This window comes from Lathyrus oleraceus, chromosome 1 (genome assembly GCF_024323335.1).
Source record: "Lathyrus oleraceus cultivar Zhongwan6 chromosome 1, CAAS_Psat_ZW6_1.0, whole genome shotgun sequence".
Lineage (NCBI taxonomy): Eukaryota > Viridiplantae > Streptophyta > Magnoliopsida > Fabales > Fabaceae > Lathyrus > Lathyrus oleraceus.
The window spans coordinates 444,867,680-444,892,653 of record NC_066579.1 but is presented as its reverse complement, the minus strand read 5'-3'; the positions used below and the strand labels follow the sequence as shown (position 1 = coordinate 444,892,653).

General features: G+C 32.9%; 2 protein-coding genes across 2 annotated transcripts; both read left to right on the top strand.

The window, feature by feature from the left end:
- The first annotated feature begins 895 nt into the window (after window positions 1–895).
- On the top strand, window positions 896–1,645 carry LOC127081988 (late embryogenesis abundant protein At3g53040). Its single transcript, XM_051022218.1, has one exon. It carries the CDS (start codon window positions 955–957, stop codon window positions 1,507–1,509), a length of 555 nt encoding a protein of 184 aa, XP_050878175.1. The 5' UTR covers window positions 896–954; the 3' UTR covers window positions 1,510–1,645.
- A 19,153-nt stretch (window positions 1,646–20,798) lies between these two features.
- On the top strand, window positions 20,799–21,467 carry LOC127115218 (uncharacterized mitochondrial protein AtMg00810-like). The gene has a single exon (XM_051046813.1). It carries the CDS (start codon window positions 20,799–20,801, stop codon window positions 21,465–21,467), a length of 669 nt encoding a protein of 222 aa, XP_050902770.1.
- Window positions 21,468–24,974: the final 3,507 nt, after the last annotated feature.

Here is a 24,974-nt window from a genome sequence, read left to right as displayed (position 1 = left end):
ACCAAGTGCATTGGAAAATTTAAGATGTCTAGTTCAAATGTTATGTTGGACAAAAATTCATATTCCTAAAAGAAACACATGCAATAATACAAAACATTATCGGTCAGATAATAGTTGAAAAACTCAGAAGTCCAACTTCAACTGCCCATAACTTTCTCAAAAAAATTCCAAATGTTTCAAAATTTATATCCAAATTCATTGTCTTGAAAAGATCTACAACTTTCATGTTGGAAGTTTTTTCATTTGAGGCTTTTTTAAGGGAGGCGCCAATTGGATTGGCGCCCCCTCTTAAAAATTACACACAGGCGCCAATTGGATTGGCTATGGCAGGTGCCCTAGCCAATCCAATTGGCGTCTCCTTGCAATTTTTAAGAGGGGGCGCCAATCCAATTGGCGCCTCCCTCTAAAAGTGGGGTATATTGAGAATTTTTTTGAAAATTGGGTTATTTTGGGAATTTCTTCGAAAATGTGGGTTAATTAGGTAAAAAATCCACAAATATGATGGTTATAATGTCATTTGACCCACCTCAAAAAGATTAATCTAATAGTGTTTAATCTTGAATTTTTCACATCCTAAGATAATTAGTGAAATTATTTTAAAAGAAGTTGTAAATTTATCTAGTAATTATAAAATGAATTTATATTATGGACCAATTTCTCAAGTATATGAGATTTTGTCACTTAGTTTAATTCATGTCGACCCATTTAATACAAAAACTCACGTCGACAAATTTCAACCAAGAAAAATCACGTCGGCACAAATAAACGGTTACTTTTAGATTTCCATTTCCAAACAGATTAGACAAAGCTAACTACACGTGTCAACCATACCTGCTTGCCACCTTTCTCTTCCACGGATAACGGCGACAAAAAATCCAACCTATAAACCAATCACATGTTTCATTTCATTTCCAAAACCAAAAACACACAACACAGTAGAAGAAATTAAGAAACATGGAAGCAATGCTCATCACCAGAAGCACAGTAGTTTGCCACTTTTCAAAGCCACTCCCTAACGTCCCTTCACTCTCCCTTCACAAACCCTCCACAGTCTTCTTAGCTTCATCTTCCAACCACTCACATGCAAGTTACAGAATTGCAACAAAGACAAGACGCGGTGTAGTCGTCAGAGCCGCAGAATCCATCAGTGAAGGCGTAGAAGACATCAAAAAAGCCGCACTTGATGCAAATGAGAAGGCAAAGGAAGTTGCAGGTTCAATAGTTGATAAAGCAAAAGAAGATACAGACAATGCTTTAAAGGCGGGAGAGAGTGCTGGAGAGAAGGCAAAAGAGTTTGCTTCTGATGCCAAGGACAAAACCACAGAAGCTCTAGGTTCTGTGGCTGATAAGACAAATGAAGGAATTGAGACAGCCACAGAGAAGGCGGCCGAGGGGACAAAGGCTCTGAAGAAAGAAGGAGAGAAGGCGGAGAAGGCTGCTGATGGAGCGTGGAAGGATACCAAAGATGAGTCACAGAAGGTTAAGGATGCTGTGGTTGGGAAGGATTGAGCTTGAAGATTTAGGATGATGAATTAGTTGATGTCTTGGCTATAATTAATCTTGTATCCATATTTCTTAACTTTCAACATGCAGAAATGTTTGCCAACATGTGCTGCATAATTCCCTAAAGAAATTAATTGTTTGATACTATTTTGATAATAAATAATAATAATAATAATATTAATAATAATAATAATAATAATAATAATAATAATAATAATAATAATAATAATAATAATAATAATATATATATGTGTACCAGGGTTTGGAGATAATTTTAAAGTTAAATAAAAAGGTATTTCAATTTGGTATATAAACTCATCAAATTCATGAACACAATGGAAAATCATGTACTTGTTGAATTGAAGACATGAGATATTTTCAATTGGAGGTGTATTAAAGATAGTATCTTAATAGAAGAGAGTCCAAACAAAGGATGTCAAAAATAAAAAAGTGTAGCTTATTTATTATTAAAGAAAAATTATATTAAAAATAGTCAAGGATAACCAACCCTTACTTTAAAAAAAAACATTTTTAGGTTGAAGCATGAACTATACCGTCTTCTTTAAAGATGTTTTGTGATATATTAAAAAATGTGTAAATTAATTATCAATTGCAAAATTTTAAGGATAAAAAATTAATTACATTGTATTGGTATTTTACTACACAATATGAACAACTTTAGAATTACACTCTCGAATATAACATAGATAAAGATCACTCGAATCATTAAAAACATATTTACTAAAAACCAAAAGAAAATGGTTTGGAAAACTCAAAGAGTAAAAGAGAGAAGAGACTAAAAAATTCAAAGAGAAAAAAAGAGAGAAAGGAGACTTGGAAAACTCGAAGCGTAAAAGAGAGAGAAGAGACTAAAAAAGCTCGAAGGACAAAAAAGAGAGAAGAGGCTCGAAAAATTAGAAGAGCAAAAGAGAGAGAAAACACTAAAAAAATTCGACCAACAAAATAGAGAAAAAAAATGTAAGTTAAGACTGCGCAACCAACGCTTGAAATGAAGTCATAAAGCTAGTTCATTTTCAGGTAGCAAATGATTCGGTAGGCATCAATGAGATGTGTCTGTGTGGGCTTGGAGAGATGTTGGCTCAACCTACAAACAAAAACACAATATCAGGCCTATAATGTATAAAGTATAGAAGTTTACCAATGATACTTATGAATTCAAAAGGGTCTTGCAGAGCTGAGTCATTTGGGTTATCTAACTTATGGCTCGGGTCCCTGGGTGTGGAGACAGGTTTTTTCCCTAGGAGGCCCGTTTCTTGGAGGAGATCAAGACAATACTTGCTTTGGCATAATGTTATTCCCTTTGAGGAGTGAGTTATTTTGAAACCTCAGAAATGTCTCACGTGGCCTAGATCTTTAATGTTAAATTTCTGATCTAGAGTATGTTTGATGTTATTGATATTAGAAATGGATGTACCTGCAATAATCAAATCGTCTATGTATACCTAAATAACAGTGAAAAAATCAGTAGTATACTTAGTAAAGAGAGAGTAGTATGATTTGTATTGAGAGAATCCCATGTTAAATAAAGTGGTTGTCGACTTATGACTCCATTGACGGCTGACATGTTTGAGGTCGTAAATAGATTTGTTAAGCTTGCACACCATATTAGGAGGAAGTTTAAAACCAGGAGGAGGCTTCATGTAAACCTCTTCTTCAAGGTCTCCATGAAGAAATATTATGTTAATGTCCAGCTGGTGAACATGCCAGTTAGAGTGGGCAACAATAGATAAAATAAACGTATGATGGTCATTTAATGACAGGGCTGGAGGTTTCAAGGTAATCAAGACCTTTTGTTTGATTGAAGCCCTTAGCAACAAGCCTAGACTTATACCTCTCAATGGTACCATTGGAAAAATATTGAGTTTGAAAATCCATTTGCATCCAATGACTTTTTTATTGGGAGGAAGAGGTGTGATATCCCATGTATTGGTATCATTGAGAGACTGAAGTTCATATTGAATATCTTGTTGTCAATGGGGGTTAGTGATGGCCGAATCATAAGAGCTCGACTCTTTCACATAAGTTATGTTTAAATTTAATAATCGACGGTGATTAGATAAGTTATCGTACTAGATGTAGTTAGAAAGGGGATACAGATTCATACATGAATTTGATGTAGGAGGGGAGGGTATGGTACCTTGAAGGAGAGAACATTGATAGTCTTGTAAAAAGGATGGTGGTTTAGAGAGCTTAGAATATTTTCTAATGGTATTCGTTGGGTTAGATGGAGTAGTGTTGGGTGGAGTTAGGGGTTTAGGCTGAAAAGATATATGGTTATAAGGAGAGGGTGGAGTATTTTGGCAAGGTGGGCTGGAAGGAATGTGGTTAGTGTGTTATACAGCGGTGAAGGTGGAGGAGTGTTAGGAATATGTTAAGGAGAATAGTCAATAAGGTCATTCTGTGAGGGTGGTGAAGAGGTTGGGGGTTTTGGTAAGGTTTAGGTGTGTGATATTTATAGGGAAAGTGTTTTCATAAAAAATGGTGTCTCTAGAAGTAAACATATTAATAGTTTTAATGACATAGAGAATATAACCTTTAACACCATGCTTAATACCTAAGTAAATGCATTTGTGGGACCTGGAATCTAACTTAGTTCTATCAATATTATGACTACACACATACACTAACCAACCAAAGATTTTAATATTAGAATAGACAAGAACGAGACCTGGAATCTAACTTAGTTGTATGGATATTATGACTACACACATACACTAAACAACCAAAGGTTTTAATATTAGAATAGTCAGGAGGATCATTAAAAAGCAATGTAAAAGGACATTTATAATCAAGTAACTTAGAAGGTAATATGTTAATAATATGAACTGCATAAGATAAGGCATAAGACCAAAATATTTTAGGGAGGTTAGATTGAAAGAGAAGTGCACGAGTAACATCTAGAAGAAGTTGGTGCTTCCTTTCAATTAGGCCATTTTGTTGAAGGTGGGAGAGGAGGGGGGGGGGTATAAACCCACGAGGTTTGATGATGGATTCCTTGAGTTAAGTAACCTAAAAGAAGTTGGTGCTTCCTTTCAACTAGGTCATTTGTGTGTGTGGGTGGGTGGGGGGTGGGGGGGGGGGGGGGGGGGTATAAACGCACGAGGTTTGATGATGGATGCCTTAAGTTAAGGAAAAATTTGATAAAAGGAACTCTATCCCATTATCAGACCTTATGAATTTAATAGTAACATTAAATTGGGTTTGTATAAGTTTAACAAAAGCTTTTACAAGGGAAGAAGTTTCTGATTTAATTTTCATCAGAAAAATCTAACAATTACGACTAAAATCATCAACCACGGTTAGAAAATATCTAAGTCCAACAATTGAGAGGCATGAAATAGGCCCCCAAATATCCATGCGAAAAATTTCAAAATAACTAGAAGTTTTAGTTTTGCTATCATGGAAGGGTAAACATTTTTGCTTAGCATTAAAACAAGTATCCCAAGGATCAGTGGATTATGTAAGTTTGTTAAAGGGAAATCTTTATTGATATGAATAAGAGTATCATATGAGGGGTGGCCTAACCTGTTGTGCCAAAGGTTAAAATTATTGATATTAGGAGAGGGAACAATAATAGGGAAAATGGAGGGGGTATGAGAGTGTAGAGCCCTTAGTGTAGTCTAGTTGTACTAATCTTCATCAGGGTATGGATCCTCTGTATGAAACAGTGAGAAGAAGTAAAGATAAAAGCATAATTTAAAGAGCTAGGCAACTTATAAACAAATATGAAATTGGTATAAAATGATGGAATGTATAAAACATCATGGAGATAGAAGTTATCATTGAAGTGAATGATGCTAGAAAAATTAGCTGTGATAGAGGATCTGTAACACCCTAAATTTTCCACTTTTAAATTTAAAACGTTTATCAGAGTAAAACAAATCAACGTGAAATTTAGGATGGTACACCACAACATACAATCATGTAACACTTGACATTTATAAGAATAGTAGAAATAACCACATGTATGAATGTTAACTTTTACTAAATAGCAGCGGAACAACAATAACCAACAATTAACTCAACACATCCAACATCAACATAACATGTCATTATCAGAAAATTAAAACATAATGAAAGACACGACGTTCCCAATTCCCCAGTATTACACATCAGAGCAGATGCTGACATAAAAATAAATGGAAGACTTCATCTTCTACTCACATCTGAGCTCCTATTGTAGATCATCTACATGTTATCCACGTGGAGGCAACATTCAAACAAAAAGAGTGAGATATCATAATTATATAAAGGAAATCATGATAATAAGTAAGCATCAGATTATCACATGCACACCACTCATTCCACAACACAATTCCACATAATTCATACAACGACTATTCATACATAATAGCAACATAACAACCATCTGATATAATATCAACATAACCAATCATCCATATAATAACAAATACAACCAATGTACAATGCAATATGACTAATTAACTTGACTCAATGCATGTGGTACTAATACGTGAACACTCAGGTTCACCACTTCGATCCTCACCTCCCAGGATCAAAGTTATCAATTAGTTACCATCACCTCTAATAACGTCTCACTAATTCCATCACCTCTAAAATCAGCTACCGACCCAATCCACACAATGGGATTTGAGGCCCACCAACAACTGATCATTTATCCAACAACATGAATGCATGCAACATACAATACATGCAACAACAATATCATGCATAATGACCACCTCCATAATCAATGTATACCTCCAATACCGGTCATCATGCATCAAACACATATTATACAACTCAACAACCTTAACATACAACATAACAATCAACAACATTTCATTTAACATTATGTCACACCACCACATAAACACTACAATGCATTCCAACACCATCACACAAAAATATATTCACTTTAAGATACTGAAATAAATTTTTAATGACAATACATACTCTCAGATTTCCGACGCTTCGAATGACACTCAAATCGGACACTCGGAACATAAGTTATGAATTTTTAAAGTTTTTAAGAAAATGCCCCCAATATAACTGGTTACCCCAAAACCAGTAACCGGTTACACTACATCCAGTAGCACAACCTACTGTTAACACACACATAATATCCGGTTACCCCAAAACTGGTAATCAGTTACACCCCTCTTTCCAGCCCCTACGTGGCCTCTGTTACACAGGGTAACCGGTTACTCAAAAACCAGTAACCGATTACACCCCTTAAATTTTGCCCATAAATGTATTTTTTAAGCAGTGTAACCGGTTACTCCATTTTTGGTAACCCATTACACTGTCACAAAAGCACTTTTCTTCAAATTTTTCAAAACAAAAATCATCCAAAACTCATCCTAAAACCTCATTTTTCTCACAAATCGTTTATACCATATTTTAACCCGAAAATCACTTTTCCAAAGTTCAAAACCCAAACTTATTTACACTGAAAACCTTTATAACTCAGTTCCGACTCTGACCCGAAACAACATTAATTCAAGCAACATCATGACATAATATACCTATCATCATCATGTTAACCCTTAGATAATCAGAACCTCACCCTTGCCTTAGAGTTGCTAGCAATCGATTTTTTAACCTTCAACAATGGTGAATCTCCCCTTGAGCCATAGCCTCTTCTTCTCTCTTTCTCTATTTCTTCTTTCTCCCAAATGATATGTGCTCTATGTTTCTATCCCAAATCCCCTTTTCTATTTTCCTTATATTTCTTATTATTTTATTATCAATATTTTTAATAATAATAATAATAAAATAATACTAATTATCCATTATAATTAAATTAATTAAATTAATATTCTTCTAACATTAACTAATTAACTAAATAATAACTAACATAATTAATTAGTTTTACCCATTACACCACCATTCTACACTTTTGTTCACACACTCCCAAACACCTTAATTTATATAATTTTAAGGCGACTATCCCACACTAAGAGTAACACAACACTTCAAAACACCAATCAACACAACATAACCACAACTATCATATAATTAAGTTACGAAAAATACTTTAAATAAAATCGGGACGTTATAGGATCCATTAGGAAGCTTTACAATAATGGGTTTAATGGGGATGATACTAGTGAATATGGATTTAGAATGGCATACATGATCAATATCCCCTGTATCTAACAACCATTCAAAACTATAAATAGCATTAATATTGTTTAGGGAATGGGTACCTGATGTGCGAGAGGAACTGGAGTGAATGTGTTGAATATTTGGTCCAGATGTTATAGTTTTTATTGAAGAATGGCTAGTAAGGCACGTGAATGCTTCGTGGTGAGGCCAATATTTTCTTGTGAGTCTTAGATTTGGCCATAGGGAGAATTGTCAAGTCCTTGATCATCGGTAGCATCGGAGCCATACTAGCCTTTTTAAGATATGGTGGAAGCCCATGTTTTTTGAAGCATACCTTAATGGTATGACCTGGTTTGTTTCAATAGGTGCAAATATTTAGGCCTTTGGATTTGGAAGGGTATATAGGTTTGTTTCCATAATCAGTAGGACGACCTTTCATATAAGGCTTATGAACTTAAGCAATGATCTTGTCTTCAGGGATGAGTGTAGAGATTAGTCTCTCTTGTTGAATCAGAAGCGTAAAAACTTTGTTGACAGTGGGAAGAGGAGTCATCAACATAATTTGTGCCCTAACTGCAACATATTGGTCATTGAGACCCTTCAAGAAATGGATAATATAATCATTGTGTCTGCATGCTTTGATTTTTGGAATGAGTTAACAATGACAAATGGGATCACAATTACAATTGGGAAGGGGTCTGAAGCTATCAAATTCTCGCCATAGTTTCTTCAAGGTTGAAAAATATTGTTTGATGCTTTGATCTCCTTGTTCCTAAGCATAAATTTCTTATTGGAGACCTGAGATTATGAATATATCTCTCTGATGATAATGCTCATGAAGTTCATCCCAAATATTTTTAGATGGATCCATTCAAAGAACACTTTCAGAGATTTCTTTCTCTATACAATTGGTGATCCATGCCATAACCATATTGTTTCAATGACTCCAGAGAATGTAATTAGAGTGAGTTATAGTATATGGCTGAGTTAGGGTTCCATCGATGAATCCTAATTTATTTTCGACAATATGGCTAATTTCAAGGATTGAGACCAATAATGGAAATTCGTGTTGTTAAGAAATGGTGAAACGATCTCTAAACCGGGATTATCCCTTGGATGCATATAGAACGGATCAAGCATGTCTTGTTGATATGTGTGATTGGTAGAGTTATGATTGGTGGATTTTTTTGGTTTGGGTGAATTTTCTAGGGAAGAAGGAACATCTTTATCTTCATTCATGAAGAATAGAAGAACGATGAAGAAAAAGAAAGTTTCTGGGTAAACAAAATGTGAGAGAAAAAAAGATGAAGGAAAGTAACGGATCAACGAGAAGAAAAAACCGTGTTGGTCGAAGAGTAAAAATAAAGCAAGAAAAATTAGGTTGAAAGTAGCGATCGATTAGAAAATAACACAGAGGACTCGGGAAGATTTACCAGCACAGAAGATGAAAGAAAAAGGTAGAAGAGAGAGAGAGAGAAACTAGATGAAAAATATAGGTGGAATTAGTGTTTTGCTTAGAGAGAGAGAGAGAGAGAGAGAGTTTACCGTAATCTTCATATGTGGAATGAGATGCAAACACATGGATTTCCCAAGAGGAAGAAGATAAGATAGAAAAAATGGATGGGGAAGAAATGAATCAGAGTAATCTCTGAGTTCTAGATACCATGTTGACATGTGTAAACATGAAGTGATAAAATTCTAACATTGAAAAAAAGAATATCATTATTATTGAATCAAAAAAGTTAAAATTACATGATAGCATACAAAACCATTAAATAGGCTAATCAATTAGAGAAAAAAAAAGATATCCTAACTAACTAAGTGGGCTGAAATGTATTGGGCCTTTGTATTTTTACATATATATATATATATATATATATATATATATATATATATATATATATATATATATATATATATATATATATATATATATATATATATATATATATATATATATATATATATATTTAGTTAGTTAGTTAGTTAGTTAAAAAAACTTTTATAAAAAAAAGCTAAAATAGTTTGTTGGTCTCTGTAAGTTAGTGAATTTTTGATTTTGGTCCCTGGATTTTTTGTCTGAATCTCTATATCTCACTTTTGTGTTGGTTTTAGTCCCTAAAGTTAAAATCCGCAATACATGGACCAAAATAAAAAACTCACTAACTTACAGGGACCAAAATAAAAAATTCACTAACTTACAGGGACCAAAAGACTATTTAAGTCTTAAAAAAATTATATTGAACTTTTTTTTTGATATTATGGAAAACATATATGTAATATCTTGGTCTATGATTCAATCTCTAGATATAACATTTATTTATATCTAGTCATTAATGTAAACAACTTGTTGATATTTATTTTTAGTCATTATTTATATTTAGGCTAAATACCCTCTTTTTTATGTTATACCTAGGGTCTATTTTTGTCCCACAACTTTAAAAATATCTATTTAGATATTTCAACTTTTCAAAATATATCACGTTTTTCCTTTACGTCTACTATGTTAGTAGAAGACTAAAAGTCAATAAATTAGTTTATAAGAGTCTGAAATGACAATTGTATAATTTTATTTTACTAAATGGAAGCCACATTATATGTCACATAATTAATATAATTTATTTTATAAAAAAAACTTAAAGACTAAACCTAGATATCCATAATTCCTTTTCCTAGAAAATGAAGAATTTGTTTTCCAAAATCCATTTTACCGAAAATGAAGAATTCATACTACTCTCTCCTACACTCACATCACTTCATTTCTTCACCCTTTTTCTTAAAAAAAACCTTTACATTTTCTTTTTATCCTTCAAATCTAAATTGAGTAAGCTCTAATGGTCAAATCTTTATTTTTCTTATGAATCCAAATCTGAGGAAGGAGACGCAAGACTATTTTCCTTTCCTCTTTCCTCACAATGAAATTGAACAACTTTTCTAAAATCGTAAAGAATGTTCCGAAACCTATATCCACCACTATCAATGTTGCCACCAACCTTTAAACTTAAATAAACCATGCATTTTGTTCCACACGTTACTTTGTTAAAGTACCAGAAATTTGAGATAATTGATGGAGAACAAGCTTCCGAACTAAAATTGAGAAATAAATGTGTATCGAGTTTGAAACGCCCAATTTGCAAACCTAATTTAACCCACTAGGTTCTTTGGTAACATACGTGCATGGGTTATACATAATAATAATAATAATAATAATAATAATAATAATAATAATAATAATAATAATAATAATAATATTAATTTCCTCATAATTAATTTTGTTGGAGGTAGTAAATGGAAGAGACAAGAATAATGATAATTTTTTATAATGATTAAAGATCATCTTTCTTCAATAAATTAAGATTTAATATATTCAGTTATTTAATATTAGAAATGTTTGGATTAATTGAAAATATATATGTTCATACTCTTTCTTGCGGAGGATAATTGTCGGCGAAGACAATAAAAGTTTATGTATTATTTTCAATCAAGATGAAGATTGTTGGGTTGGTTGAAAATATACATGTCGAAGAAGTCCCACATCGCTTAGTTTTATGAATGAAGATAAAGGCAAGACTATATATAGGATACAAGTTATTTGAAGTCTTACATTGCTTATTTTGTGAAGGAAGAGAGAGTCTAAGACTATATATAGGATTCAAGTTCTTCATTCTAAGATGCACTCGTCAAAAGCACTTTAAGCGTTAAAGTGTTGTGAAGTGTGGTTAAATATTTGTTTTGAAGGGTGTGGACATACTAGGGGTTTGAGTTAGCTAAGGGTATATTATGTGTTGTAACAATATTCTTTGGCTGTCTATTAACAAAGACCATGTGTTTTCTTTGGTTTTTGAGTTTCTACGTTATGTTCTTGTGTTATGATTGTGTTTTTCTTTTCTCTTTATGTTTTGTTTATTTTTTTTTCAAAAACTGGTATCAGAGCTTTTGGTTCGATTTAGTGAAAAAGTTATTGATATGCGGTTAGAAGTTCCTCAGTGGAGTTTGAGTTAGAGAAAATTGATGGAAGAATTATTTTTTTGAATTTTGGAAAGTTCAAGTCAAAGATGTATTTGTGAAAAAGTTATTGATATGCGGTTAGAAGTTCCTCAGTGGAGTTTGAGTTAGAGAAAATTGATGGAAGAATTATTTTTTTGAATTTTGGAAAGTTCAAGTCAAAGATGTCTTGATACGATCAAGATTACACAAGTTGAAAAATTATGTTGGTGGTTGAAGAGCTTCTTGTCAACAAGGAGGTTTCACCATAAAGCTTCAACTTATTCGACATGTGAAAATTCTTGAAGTGATTTACCTTCAAGTGACTCTTTTTTAGATGGAGTATGATAGTTTTTTAAAACTATGATTGTCTGTGAAGATAATGTGAAATACTTGGAGTGATTTAGCTTCAAGTAAAATTTATTCTTCATGATAAAATATATGATTCTCGGTGATGACAATATACATTTTTTAAAGAGGTTTATCTTCAAGTGAAATATATTCTTCATTAGAGAGTATGATATTTTTTAAAATTATGATTGTCGGTGAAGACAATGTGAAAATTCTTGGAGTATTGTAGCTTCAAGTGAGTATACTCTTTATGGTGGAGTATGATTGTCGGTGAAGACAATGAAAGTTTATATATTATTTTCAATCAAGATGGAGATTGTCGGAGTTGGTTGAAAATATACACGTTGATACTCTTTATAATAGATTATGATTGTTGGTGAAGACAATGAGAGCTTATGTATTATTTTCAATCAAGGTAGAGATTGTTGGGGTTGGTTGAAAATATACATGTTGAATAAGTCATACGTCGCTTATTTTTGTGAATGAAGTGAGAGTCCAAGATTATATATAGGATACAAGTTATTTGAAGTTCCACATCGCTTAGTTTTGTGAAGGAAGATGGAGTACAATGCCATATATAAGAATCAAGTTCTTTACTCCAAGATGCACCAGTCAAAAACACTTTAAGCTTGTATTTAACTTTCTTTATTCTCTTATACTCTTATATTAGAGTGTTGAGATATAATTAAATATTTGTTTTAGAGAGTATGAGTGTAATGGGGGCCTATGTTAGTTGATGGTATATTATGTGTGGTAACAATTTTGACATAATGTTATTATCTGGTTGTCTATTGACAACGGTCATGGTTTTTCTCCAACTTTGAAGTTTCCACGCTATGTTCTTGTGTTAGGATTGTGTTTTAATTTTTTCTCTATGCTTTGTTTGTTTTTTTCCTAACAAAAAAAATCCATGAAATCGATGATGGTGATGACACATCCGCCAGCTGAGATGCTACGTAAACCAAAATAGATGTCGTTTGTGAAAAATAGATGAAAGGACATACATGACACAATTTAAAAAAATAAAGAACGGAAATAATCTTTTTTTAAAGTTAAGAGATCTAAATAGACTTCGATTAAAAGATAAAGCACAAATAGGATATTTAACCTTATATTTAATGAAAAATTGCACTTAGGTGCAAAATTTGCGTACCACACAAGTTTTTGAAAATAGAACTTGTATCCTAAAGTGATAACTTAAAGAGAAGAATATTATAAGATTAGACTTAGGTACAAAACTTACATACAAAAGTTTTTCAAAATAGAACTGCATTAGATATGAATAAGTAAATTCAAATATTTGAAGTTTTTTTTTATATTTTAGTTCAAACATTTAATATATTTTGAACTAATAATTGAGTTTGTTGTGGAATTCAAAATATATAAATATGATTATTTAGAGTTTGTTTGAATGAGTTTTACTTTTTAATTTTAAAAAAATATTTTGTAAATTAGTTTACAAAACAAAAAGAAAATATGTTTGATAATTTTATTTTTAAAAACTGATTTATAGTTGCACAATATTATAAATTTGTTATTAATGAAAAATATATAAATTTTCTTTATTTTTTCTACTTCTCAATTTTTAAAAGTCGATAAAATTTATTTTAATTTTTTTAACTTTTTTAATACTCCTAAATAGAGAATAGTTTATAAAAATAGTTTTGTAAAATCAGATCATCGAACGAATTTTATTATTTTTAAATTTTAAAAATAAGAAAAAATGTTTTATAAAACCAAATCAAACATGTCCTTTGATTAAACTTTCCGATTTCTAAAAGATAAGATTTGGATTTCATTTTAGATGAATTAAATTGTTTTGAAAATGAATTATTTTAATTTGTTTCATCAAATCATGTATTATAAACTATTTGCATCAATTATTATTTAAATTTTATATTAAAAAATAAGGAAAACAAAGATTTGATATAAAGATTTTGTTATTATGTATATTTTTGGAAGATTATCTTTTAAATAGTAAATAATAATTAATAAAAAATATTGTGATTTAATTTAGTAATTAAAAAAATTATGATTCTATTCTATAAATTTTTGAAAATGTAAGTTCTAGAATTATTTTATTTATTTATGGAAATACGATGTTTTTATTTCTTTCTTCTAAAGATTCTTGTGAATCAATTATAGCATGAATTGTTTTTAGGTATATTAAAATTCAATGCTTTATTTGATTAAAAATTCAATATACTTCATTCGTCTTGAAATTTTCACATTTTTTAAAATAATGATTAATTGTATTGATTTTAATGTTAAAATGAGTATCATTTACTAAAATATTAAAAATAGATAGTATAATAGTTATATAAATTAAAATATAATAAATAAGAATAAATTAATAAAAAAAAATAATAAAAATCATATTGATATTCTAAATAAGCAAATAATTTGAGACAAACACAATAGAAATAGGAAAGAGAATATTGTTAGACAGAGAGACTATGATTATAAAATAATTATAATAATTTAATTTACTTTTATGTATGTTTTGTTTAATAATAAGTATTTTCTTATCTTGTTTTTTCTAAAATGTTTCATGTCATTTTATTTACATTTAAGTTTATTTAAAAAATGATTATAAAAATATAATATTTTAGTCTTAAGCAAGATTATGGTAGAATCGAACTCAGGTCATGACCATCAAAAACATTAATATACTTTCATCTTGCCAATAAATAAACATCTTACATATAGTTAATAAACAATCTATATAATAAATATTTAATGTATTTTTAATATTTGAGGCCCCTAAATTTTTGAGGCCATGTGCGGTGGCACACCTCGCACACCCACATGGCCGCCCCTGGTCATTATGTCACCAAGTTAAAAACTAAATGTTAACGTTTTATTTTGAAAATTGTAAATTAATTTTATTAAATTTTTTTAAAATTTAAATATACTTTTGTTCCTTTAATTTGGACATTTTAAATTATTGAGTGTGACAATGATAATTAGGATAAAAAAATTATTTTTAATTAAATAGTAAGAATGACTAGGATATTTATTTTTTTAATAATTAATTAATTATTTTTATTAAATTAAATAATAATTTTAATTAATCTTTTAGAAATTAAATTAATTAAAATTTTGAAATTAAAGTTTTGAGCTTAAAGCCCATGCTACTACACTATCATTATAATATCCATGATGTCAATGGGCTTTGTGTTGAAAAGCTATATAAATACGAAACACTTTTGACACTGTAGCTTCTCAAACACCCGGAATACTTTTGAGAAGACTTCTGGTGAAAATAATAAAATACAAGAAGACTTTTGTGAAGAGCTCCAGTGTGCAATTTGAAAACCATAAGACTTTTGCAATGAGTTTAAGTGAACTGGAGAAAATCGGAACACTTACTAAATGTGTTTCGGTATGTGAGATGTGAACGAAAGTCTTGCAAAATGAGTTCCGGTTTGCAGCGATGAAATCTGTGTTTCTGGAAGACTTGAAGCGAGAGTGAAATAAAAATGGTAATTTTAGAAATAACTTATTTATATGAGGGTATTTTGGTCCCAAAAATTATAATGTAGGGATAGGGGGATAATTTACGGGGTATGGGGTAAAAAAAATTATAAACACTTATCTTATGTTTTATAAAATCGATGTGAGACTTAATATAGAATATTGAATACTTTAAATATTCCAATAGAATTCCAAGAAGGTTTCTCAGTTTGATGGTTCAGTGAAACGAGATGAAAGGAAATGTCAGGTCTGTACAATTGCTTGTAACACCACTTTTAATCAGATAACTCAAATTACTTTTGTTTTATATTTTGATTCTTTTGAATATGAAATTAATAATGCACAATGTGGCATCATGATCTTCAATATTATGTATTTTGTCAAAGGGCATACCACACCTTAGTAAAAGACTATAAAAATGACCCCTCCCATATTTTACTACATCAACAATGGTCCTTGATTTGTATTATATCGTAGCTAATTAATTTAAATTCATAGTGTTAAGTATGGTGTGTAGTGATTGACTATATTTGGGGAAAACATGTATTCTAACAAGATGTTGAACAAGATGTCCTGACATGTTGTAGCGTTCCCTGTTTCAGTTTCTTTGAAGATTTACGGAAACTTCTGAAGTGTCTCTGAAGATTTATGGAAACTTCTGAAGATTCTCTGTAGATGTGTTTCACGTATTGTGTGGTCCAAGAAATGTGTTTTTTAGAAGCAAAGGACAGGTTGTGCTTTGCCTTGTTCTGAAGAAAAGATTTACAAAAACTTCTGATATGATTGGATTTGATTATGCAGATGTTAAAAACATTTATAGAAACTTATGACATGAATAGATTTAATTCTGCAGAAGATTGTGCAGATGTCAAAACATTTATGGAATCTTCTGACATGAATAGATTTGATTTTACAGAAGATTATGCATAATGGATGTTGAAACATGTAAGGAAACATCTCATATGATTGGAATTAATTCTGCAGAAGATTGTGCAACAGTTATTGGATCTGCTGTTCATCAAGCCCGAAGCCCATGCTTTTCTAGGGATATTTAAAGGACGATTTTAAACCTAATAAGATAACAAAGTTGCGCTGGAAATCATCATTGTTAGGGTTTAGTTGTCGTTGTCATTTGTGAGTCATTCTAGTATCTCTTTGATACTTGAATTGGATTGAGTTTATTGAGTTGTAATTGTGAATTACTCATGAGATTTTAAGTAAGAGTGTATTCTGTTTTATTGTAAGTGTGTCTTCTGTTCTTTGATTGTTTTTCAGTTGTTATCATTGTTGTGTGATTGAAGGGAAGTGAGAAGGGTCTCATATCTAGAAGAGTCTTAGATAGAAATTTCAAGGGTAGTGATTAGGTTAGAAATTTGTAAAACTAGAGGTTGTTTAGAGCTTCAAACTAATACTGTTATAGTGGATTTCCTTCCTGTCTTGGATGCCCCCAGACGTAGGTGAAGTTGCACTGAACAGGGTTAACAATTATTTGTGTTATTTACTTCCTGTTACTTACTTGAACACTGTTATTGTTTGTGATGTAACAACGTCCTGATCCTGGCGTCGTGACATCGTATACGGCATTTGGGGTCTGTATACCATAATTTCAATTGGTATCAGAGCAGGCACCCTGTTATGTTTTGGGGTGAGCTCCAGGAAAGATACTTTCTAGTACTATGGACATGGAAGGAGGTTTTGTTAACATACCACCTATTTGGAAGGCGCGCATGATGACTTTCCTAAAATCTATGGATAGTAAAACCTGGAAAGATGTTGCAAAAGGTTGGGAATATCCTATGGTGAAGGAAAAAGATGGGAAGGACACAACTGGTTTGAAGCCAAAAGAAGATTGGTCTAAGGAAGAAGATGATCTTGCTCTGGGAAACTCCAAAGCTTTGAACACCTTGTTCAATAGGGTTGACAAAAATATATTCAGGTTAATAAATACCTATACCGAGGCTAAAGTAGCCTGGGAAATTTTCAGAACCATGCATGAAGGCATATCTAAAGTCGAAATGTCAAGACTTAAATTTCTCACCACAAAATTTGAAAATCTCAGGATGAAAGATGATGAGTGCATTCATGATTTCCACATGAATATCCTTAACATTGCCAATTCATCTAGTGTCTTGGGAGAGAAGATGTCAGAGGAGAAGCTGGTGAGAAAAATTCTCAGATCATTGCCCAAGAAGTTTGACATGAAGGTCACAACTATTGAAGAGAGTGGATGAGCTTATTGGGTCACTTCAAACTTTTGAATTGGCTATCAGTGATAAATCTGAAAAGAAGAACAAGAGCATATCTTTTATATTCAACACTGAAGATGAAGAGGATCAATGTGACTTAGAAACCGATGAAGGAGTTTCTAATGCCAATGTGCTTCTTCGAAGGCAATTCAATAAGGTGCTAAAGAAAATGGATAGGAAGTCAAGACCTAATGTCAAGAACATGTCATTCGACATCAATAAGAACAATGATTTTCAGAGAAAAACAAGAACAAAGGAAAATCCCAATCAAGGAAAATATATTCCGTGTCATGGATGTGAGGGCTTTGGTCACATTATATCATATTATCCCACATATCTCAAGAAACAAAGGAAGGGCATGTTTGTTTCTTAGTCTGATGATGAAACTGATAATGAAACTACCAAGCATGTTATAGCCTTCATTGGTATATATGAATATGATAAAGACTCTTGTGATGAGGATCTCACTTTTGAAGAACTGGCTGCTTGCTACAAAGAGCTTTGTGTCAAAAGTGAAGAGGTGTTCAAGACATGAGAAAAGCAGAAGAGAATCATAGCTCAACTATAGGCTGAAAAAGGGACACAATTATCTACTGTCACTGATCTTGAAGATGGGGTAACTCTTTTGACTTCCAAACTTGAAAACATGACCAAGTCCATAAGAATGTTGAATAATGGATCTGATATGTTAGAAGAAATTCTCCAAGTTGGGAAAGGGGCTGAAAATCTAAGAGGTACAGGTTTTGATTACCAATCTCTGAACAGACAAAGAAAAACCTATGTGACCAAGTTTATTCCTGCTGGAATGAAGTATGAGCCCATAATGTCAAACAAAATGTTCTTACATCCTACCAGTTCAGGAAACTCATACTAAAGCAAAAGTCTTGCCTTGTAAATGTCATTATTATGGTAAATATGGTCACATAAAACCTTTTTGCTACATACTGTATGGTTATCCTAAACATTCCAACACAACCTAGGGATAATCATGTGATGATTAAAACTAGAAAGGAGTGGAAACCTAAGATTGGTGAGACGAGTTTTATAGCCCATACCTCTCTTAGAGCTTCATATAAAGAAGACTGATATTTTGACAGTGGTTGTTCTAGACATATGACCGAGCTCAAGAAGTATTTAGTGGATATTAAGTCTTATTCCACAAGCTTTGTCACATTTGGTGATGGAGATAAAGGTGAAATTAAAGGAATTGGGAAGTTAGAATGTAGTGGACTTCCTAGACTTAATGATGTACTTCTGGTGAAAGGATTGACTGCAAACCTGATCAGTATTAGTCAATTATGTGATCAAGGTTTAAAAGTCAATTTCACCAAGTCAGAATGTTTGGTTACAAATGAAAAGAATGATGTTCTGATGAAGGGAGTTAGATCTAAATAAAACTGCTACTTGTGAGTATCACAAGAAATGACTTATTCTTCCACATGTTTAATGTCCAAGGTTGATGAAGTCAAGTTGTGGCACCAAAAACTTGGACATCTAGATCTCAAAGGTATGAAGAAGATTATGTCTGAAGAAGCTATTAGAGGCATACCCAAGCTCAAAATTAGGATGGTAAAGTTTGGGGTGAGTGTCAAATTGGGAACCAAGCCAAGATGTCACACCCCAAGTTGCAACACCAGACCACTTCAAAGGTTCTGGAACTTCTTCATATGGATTTAATGGGGCCCATGCAAGTTGAGAGCCTTGGTGGGAAAAGGTATGTATATGTTGTTGTTGATGATTTTTCAAGATTCACTTGGGTGAACTTCATCAAGGAAAAATCAGATGTCTTTGAGGTTTTCAAAGATTTGTGTCAAAGGCTTCAAAGAGAAAAGGAAAGTGGAATTCTCAGGATTAGAAGTGACCATGGCAATGAATTTGAAAATATTAAATTCGCTGAATTTTGCTCCTCTGAAGGTGTTGGACATGAGTTATCTTCTTACATCACTCCTCAACAAAATGAAGTTGTTGAGCGCAAGAATAGGACTCTATAAGAGTCAGTTAGAGTCATGCTTCATGCTAAGCATCTACCCTACCAATTTTGGGCTGAAGCAATGAATACTGCTTGCTATATTCATAATAGGTTCACTATGAGAACTGGTACTCCAACTACTCTCTATGAATTATGGAAAGGGAGGAAGCCTATTCTCAAATACTTTCATGTGTTTGGAAGTAAATGTTATATCTTGGTTGATCGAGAACAAAGAAGAAAAATGGATCCCAAAAGTGATGAAGGAATATTTCTGGGTTATTCTACAAATAATAGAGCTCACATGGTCTTCAACTCAAAGACCAAAGTCATTATGGAATCCATTAATATTGTTGTTGATGATACAATCACGGAGAAAGGAACTGATATCGAAGAAGATGTTGGCACATTATCTCAGCAAACTGATACTTCTAAAAATGAGGGAGATATTGATTCAAACAGTGAGCCAGTAGGTACTGAACCATACAACCCTCAAGCCAACAAAGGTCCCTCTATTAAAACTCAGAAAGATCATCCAAAGGAACTTATTATTGGAAATCTTAATGAAGGTATCACCACTAGATCCAGAGATGTGATATCAAATGCTTGCTTTGTCTCAAAGTTTGAACTTAAAAATGTGAATGAGGCCTTGACTGATGAATTCTGGATCAATGCTATGCAATAAGAACTGGGGTAGTTCATAAGGAATGAAGTATGGGATATAGCTCCTATGCCTAAAGGGATGAATGTTATTGGGATAAATTGGATATACAAGAACAAATCTGATGAAAAGGGAATTGTGACCAGAAACAAGGCTAGGCTTGTTGCACAAGGATACACTCAAATTGAAGGGGTTGATTTTGATGAGACGTTTGCTATGTTGCTCGTCTTGAGTCCATAATATTTATTTTAGGAGTGACTTGTATGCTTAAATTTAAGCTATTTCAGATGGATGTGAAAAGTTCCTTCTTAAATGAAGAAGTGTATGTTGAACAACCCAAGCGGTTCATAGATCCTAACTTTCCAGATCATGTTTACAAACTAAGAAAGCTCTTTATGGGTTGAAGAAAACACCTAGGACTTGGTATGAAAGGCTAGTTGATTTCCTTGTCAATAATGGCTACAGAAAATGAGGAACAGACAAGACCTTGTTTGTTAAAGAAGAGCATGGTAAACTCATGATAGCACAACTATATGTTGATGACATTATGTTTAGAGGGATGTCGAATCAGATGGTCCAACATTTTGTCAGGCATATGCAATCTGAATTTGAGATGAGTCTTGTTGATGAATTGACTTACTTTCTTGGTCTTCAAGTCAAACAAATCGATGATACTATCTTTATCTCTCAAAGCAAGTATGCTAAGCGTGTAGTGAAGAAGTTTGGCATGGAAAATGAAAGTCACAAAAGGACACCTGCACCAACCCACTTGAAGTTAACTAAAGATGAAAAAGGTGTAGGTGTGGATCAAAGTCTATACATGAGTATGATTGGTAGTTTGCTATATCTTACAGCTAGCAGATATGACATCACATTTGTTGTAGGAGTGTGTGCAAGATATGAGACTGAACCTAAAATGAGTCATATTACTCAAGTGAAAAGGATCCTGAAATACATCAATGGTACTAGTGATTATGGAATGGTGTATTCCCATAATGCAAATTCCATGCTTATAGGGTACTGTGATGCAAATTGGGCAGGTAGTGCTAATGATAGAAAAATCACTTATGGAGGATGTTTCTTCTTGGGAAATAATCTTATATCATGGTTCAACAAGAAGCAAAATTGTGTGTCATTGTCTATTGCTGAGGCTGAATATATTGCAGCAAGAAGCAATTGCTCTTAATTAATTTGGATGAAACAAATGCTAAAGGAATATAATGTCAAGCAGGATGTCATGACATTATATTGTGGAAATATTAGTGTAATCAAAATATCTAAGAATCCCGTTCAACATAGCAGGACTAAGCATATTTATATTCGTCATCACTTTATCAAGGATCTTGTTGAAGACAAAATTGTTACTCTTGAGCATGTAGCCACTGAGAAGCAACTGCCATATATTTTTACTAAAGCATTGGATGCAAATCAGTTTGAGAAGTTAAGGAGAGAATTGTGTATTTGCATGTTCGAAGAATTATAGCAACTATTGATATGGAGGCATGCAAATCATATTTTCTCTTCCTTCCATTTAATGATGCACAAAACTCCAGTGAAATCATTACAAACCTTCCTTATTTTCCCAACACGCCATCCTACCTACTCTATCCATATCATTCACTCTACCCTCAGAAACATGTTGATCATCTATCTCGGTTACCTTCATCTCACTACATTCTCTTTGAACTTCATTTCTCAAAATCAAAATTCCAAAATGTCTCAACACCTAGCAAGCACACCAAAGAGCAATCGACCCCTAGGACCGTCGGTATGAATGTAGATCATTCTGAAGTTATGACTGATGTCATTCCTCTCTCTATTGTTCCTAGCCATGAAACCCCTATAAGGAATCCTAGAACAATTGATTCGAAAAAGGGCAAGCCTTCTAAAGTAAGTAAATCTCCATCTCCATCCATGTCTGTTCAAATGGCTGCTAGTGATGTAAGAAATTTTGAACAATTTACTGCTGTCAGGAAACCTCATTCTATGACTAGCTTGTACCTTGATCCTACCAATGTCGAACCTAATGTTGATGCTTCTGCAAAAGTTATGTTGTTCTAAAAGTTATGGGAAATGTTGAAACATCTGAAAAATACTAATAAACCTAGATATGTCACGACTCTGAGTAAATCTAGTATGATTGTTGTTGAAAGAGACAATGTTGATAAAGGTATTTATGTGTTGATTTCTCAAGTCTTGGGTATTGAACCTAAGACTGGTGTTGTGTCGGATGTCTTCAGATCCTTGGCCCAAACTGATAACCCTATTGAAACCTCTCTTGATAAATTCGATGGAAAGCCTAATAGTGAGCATGTTTCACTAAGTCCTCTGAAAAATTAGAAGAAAAAGATAATTCTGATAGCATGTCTTGCGATTTTTCTGACAAAGAAGAAAACTCTGGTGAGAAGAAGGATCAATCTACACACATTGTGAATGTAGATGATCTGGACTCTAATGATGAGCCCATTGGTAAGGAATTGGCTTCAGGAATTGCTAAGAGGTTAAAGAGCAGAAAGTGAAAGCTATTGAGTCATCTAGTAAGCCCTCCAAATCTCTCAAGAGAAGTACCAGTGTTGGTCCTACAAAAGGGTGGAGCAAGGTTGTTACTCCTACCAACAAGAAGAGATCCCTGAAGAGGAAGGAAGTCCCATCTGGTTCTAGTGATTCTGACTTTGATGTCGAACATGATGTTCAAGACATCATTTCTACTACAAGAAAGCAAGCTTTTAGGAATAAGGTTCCAACCAATATTCTTGAAGTTCCAATTGACAACATCTCCTTTCACTTTATGGAGAATGTAGAAAAGTGAAAATTTGTTTACCAAAGAAGAATGGCCTTGGAAAGGGAACTTGGCAAGGATGTCTATGAATGCAAAGAAGTGATGAGTCTGATTCAAGAAGTTGGGTTGGTGAAAAGTGTGACTGGTTTTGGCAAGTGACATGAGATACTTATTAAAGAATTCACGGTGAATACATATAAGGACTGTGATAACAAGATGAGTAAGGACTTTATAAAGGTTTATGTTAGAGGATTGTGTGTGGATTTCTATCCTGAAATCATAAACAGGTTTTTGAGCAGAAGTGAAGAAGAACAAGCTGAAGTGGAAGTTTGTGACAATGTCATTTGTAGAGAAATTACTACAAAGCAGGTGAAGGAACGACCTAGAAAAGGAACGTTGTCAGTAGGGTGCTTAAGTGTGAAGTATGCAGTACTTCATAGAATTGGAGCTGCTCATTCGGTGCCAACTAATCATACTTCTTACATTGCTACAAGATTGGGTAAGTTCATTTATATTATAGGGACCAAAACAAATTTTGACATTGGGTCCTATGTTTTTGAACAAACAATGAAACATGCTACCTCATTTGCTGCGAAGATGCCTATAGCTTTTCCCTCATTAATTTGTGGTGTAATAATGAGTTAACACCTAAGTATTTTGATCAGTTCAGGTTGTGCCTGCAAAAGAGATCCTCCTCTATCATTTCATTATAGGTTGTTCATGGGGAAACATGTCTTAGATATTATCATGACATCTGGAAAGAAACCTAACAGTTCTACTACTAGGACAGGAATCCTTGCTGAACTAAAAGACACTTGCAAAGCCTTGGATGAAACAATAAAAGTTTGTACTAAAAGGAAGAGCATGCTTGAGATCCTGATAAAGGCTTTGTTTGAAGAAGAGGCTGGGGGAAATATGGAAGGTGATAATACGGGTGAAGAAAATGCTAATGAAGATGGTGCTAATGCTAGTGATGATGAAGAGACAGCCAATAGTGATGAAGACTGATGTGTTTTGTTCCTTATGTTGTTTTTGTTTCTTTTTTGCTTATGGATGTTTCTTTTTGTGGGCTATGCCCTGAATATTTATGCACTTTCAGTGCTCTTGGTCTGTAACTTAACTGTTTGTTTACTCTGCTACATCTTTTTGATTATGTTTGTCAATCTTTTAGCTAAAAAGGGGGAATAGTTCTTAGTTCTTGTGTTCTTTTTGATATCTCTGCTATGGCTCCCGCCCCTTGAGGGGGAGTACTTATGGAGGGGGAATAACTATTGTCCGTGTTCTGCTACTCAGGGGGAGCATATGCTTTTATAGATTATGGTGATATATTAGTTCTTGTGTGTTGTTGGTTTTATTTAAAGTCAGATCAAATGTTTTGACATCTTGTTTGAGAGGATTTATTTTTCTCTAAAGCAGGTTCTTTGTGTGAGAGTTTATTTCTCTCTGATGTGAGGCTAGGTTTTTTGTTCTGCTACGTTTGCCTCTGTAGTTTTTGGATTGGAGAATATCCAATTTCTTTTCCCTCTTTTTAGTTGGGCTATGCAAAGGTTCTTTTAGCCAAAAATTTCCAAAAGGAGAGATTGTCAAGTCTAGTGTGTAGTGATTGGCTACATTTTGGGAAAACATGTATTCTAGCAAGATGTCCTGACATGTTGGTACAACATCATAGTTTGCCCTATTTCAGTTTCTCTGAAGATTTACAGAAACTTTTGAAGATTCTATGTAGATGTGTTTCACGTATTGTGTGGTCCAAGAAACGTGTTTTTTAAAAGCAAATGACATGTTGTGCTTTGCCTTGTTTTTGAAGAAAACATTTACAAAAACTTTTGATATTATTGGATTTGATTATGCAGATGTTAAAACATTTATAGAAACTTCTGACACGAATAGATTTACTTCTACAAAAGATTGTGC

Excerpts from the sequence above, each read along its gene's own strand:
- LOC127115218 (XM_051046813.1), top strand. The coding sequence starts at position 20,799 with ATGATAGCACAACTATATGTTGATGACATTATGTTTAGAGGGATGTCG.
- LOC127081988 (XM_051022218.1), top strand. The coding sequence starts at position 955 with ATGGAAGCAATGCTCATCACCAGAAGCACAGTAGTTTGCCACTTTTCA.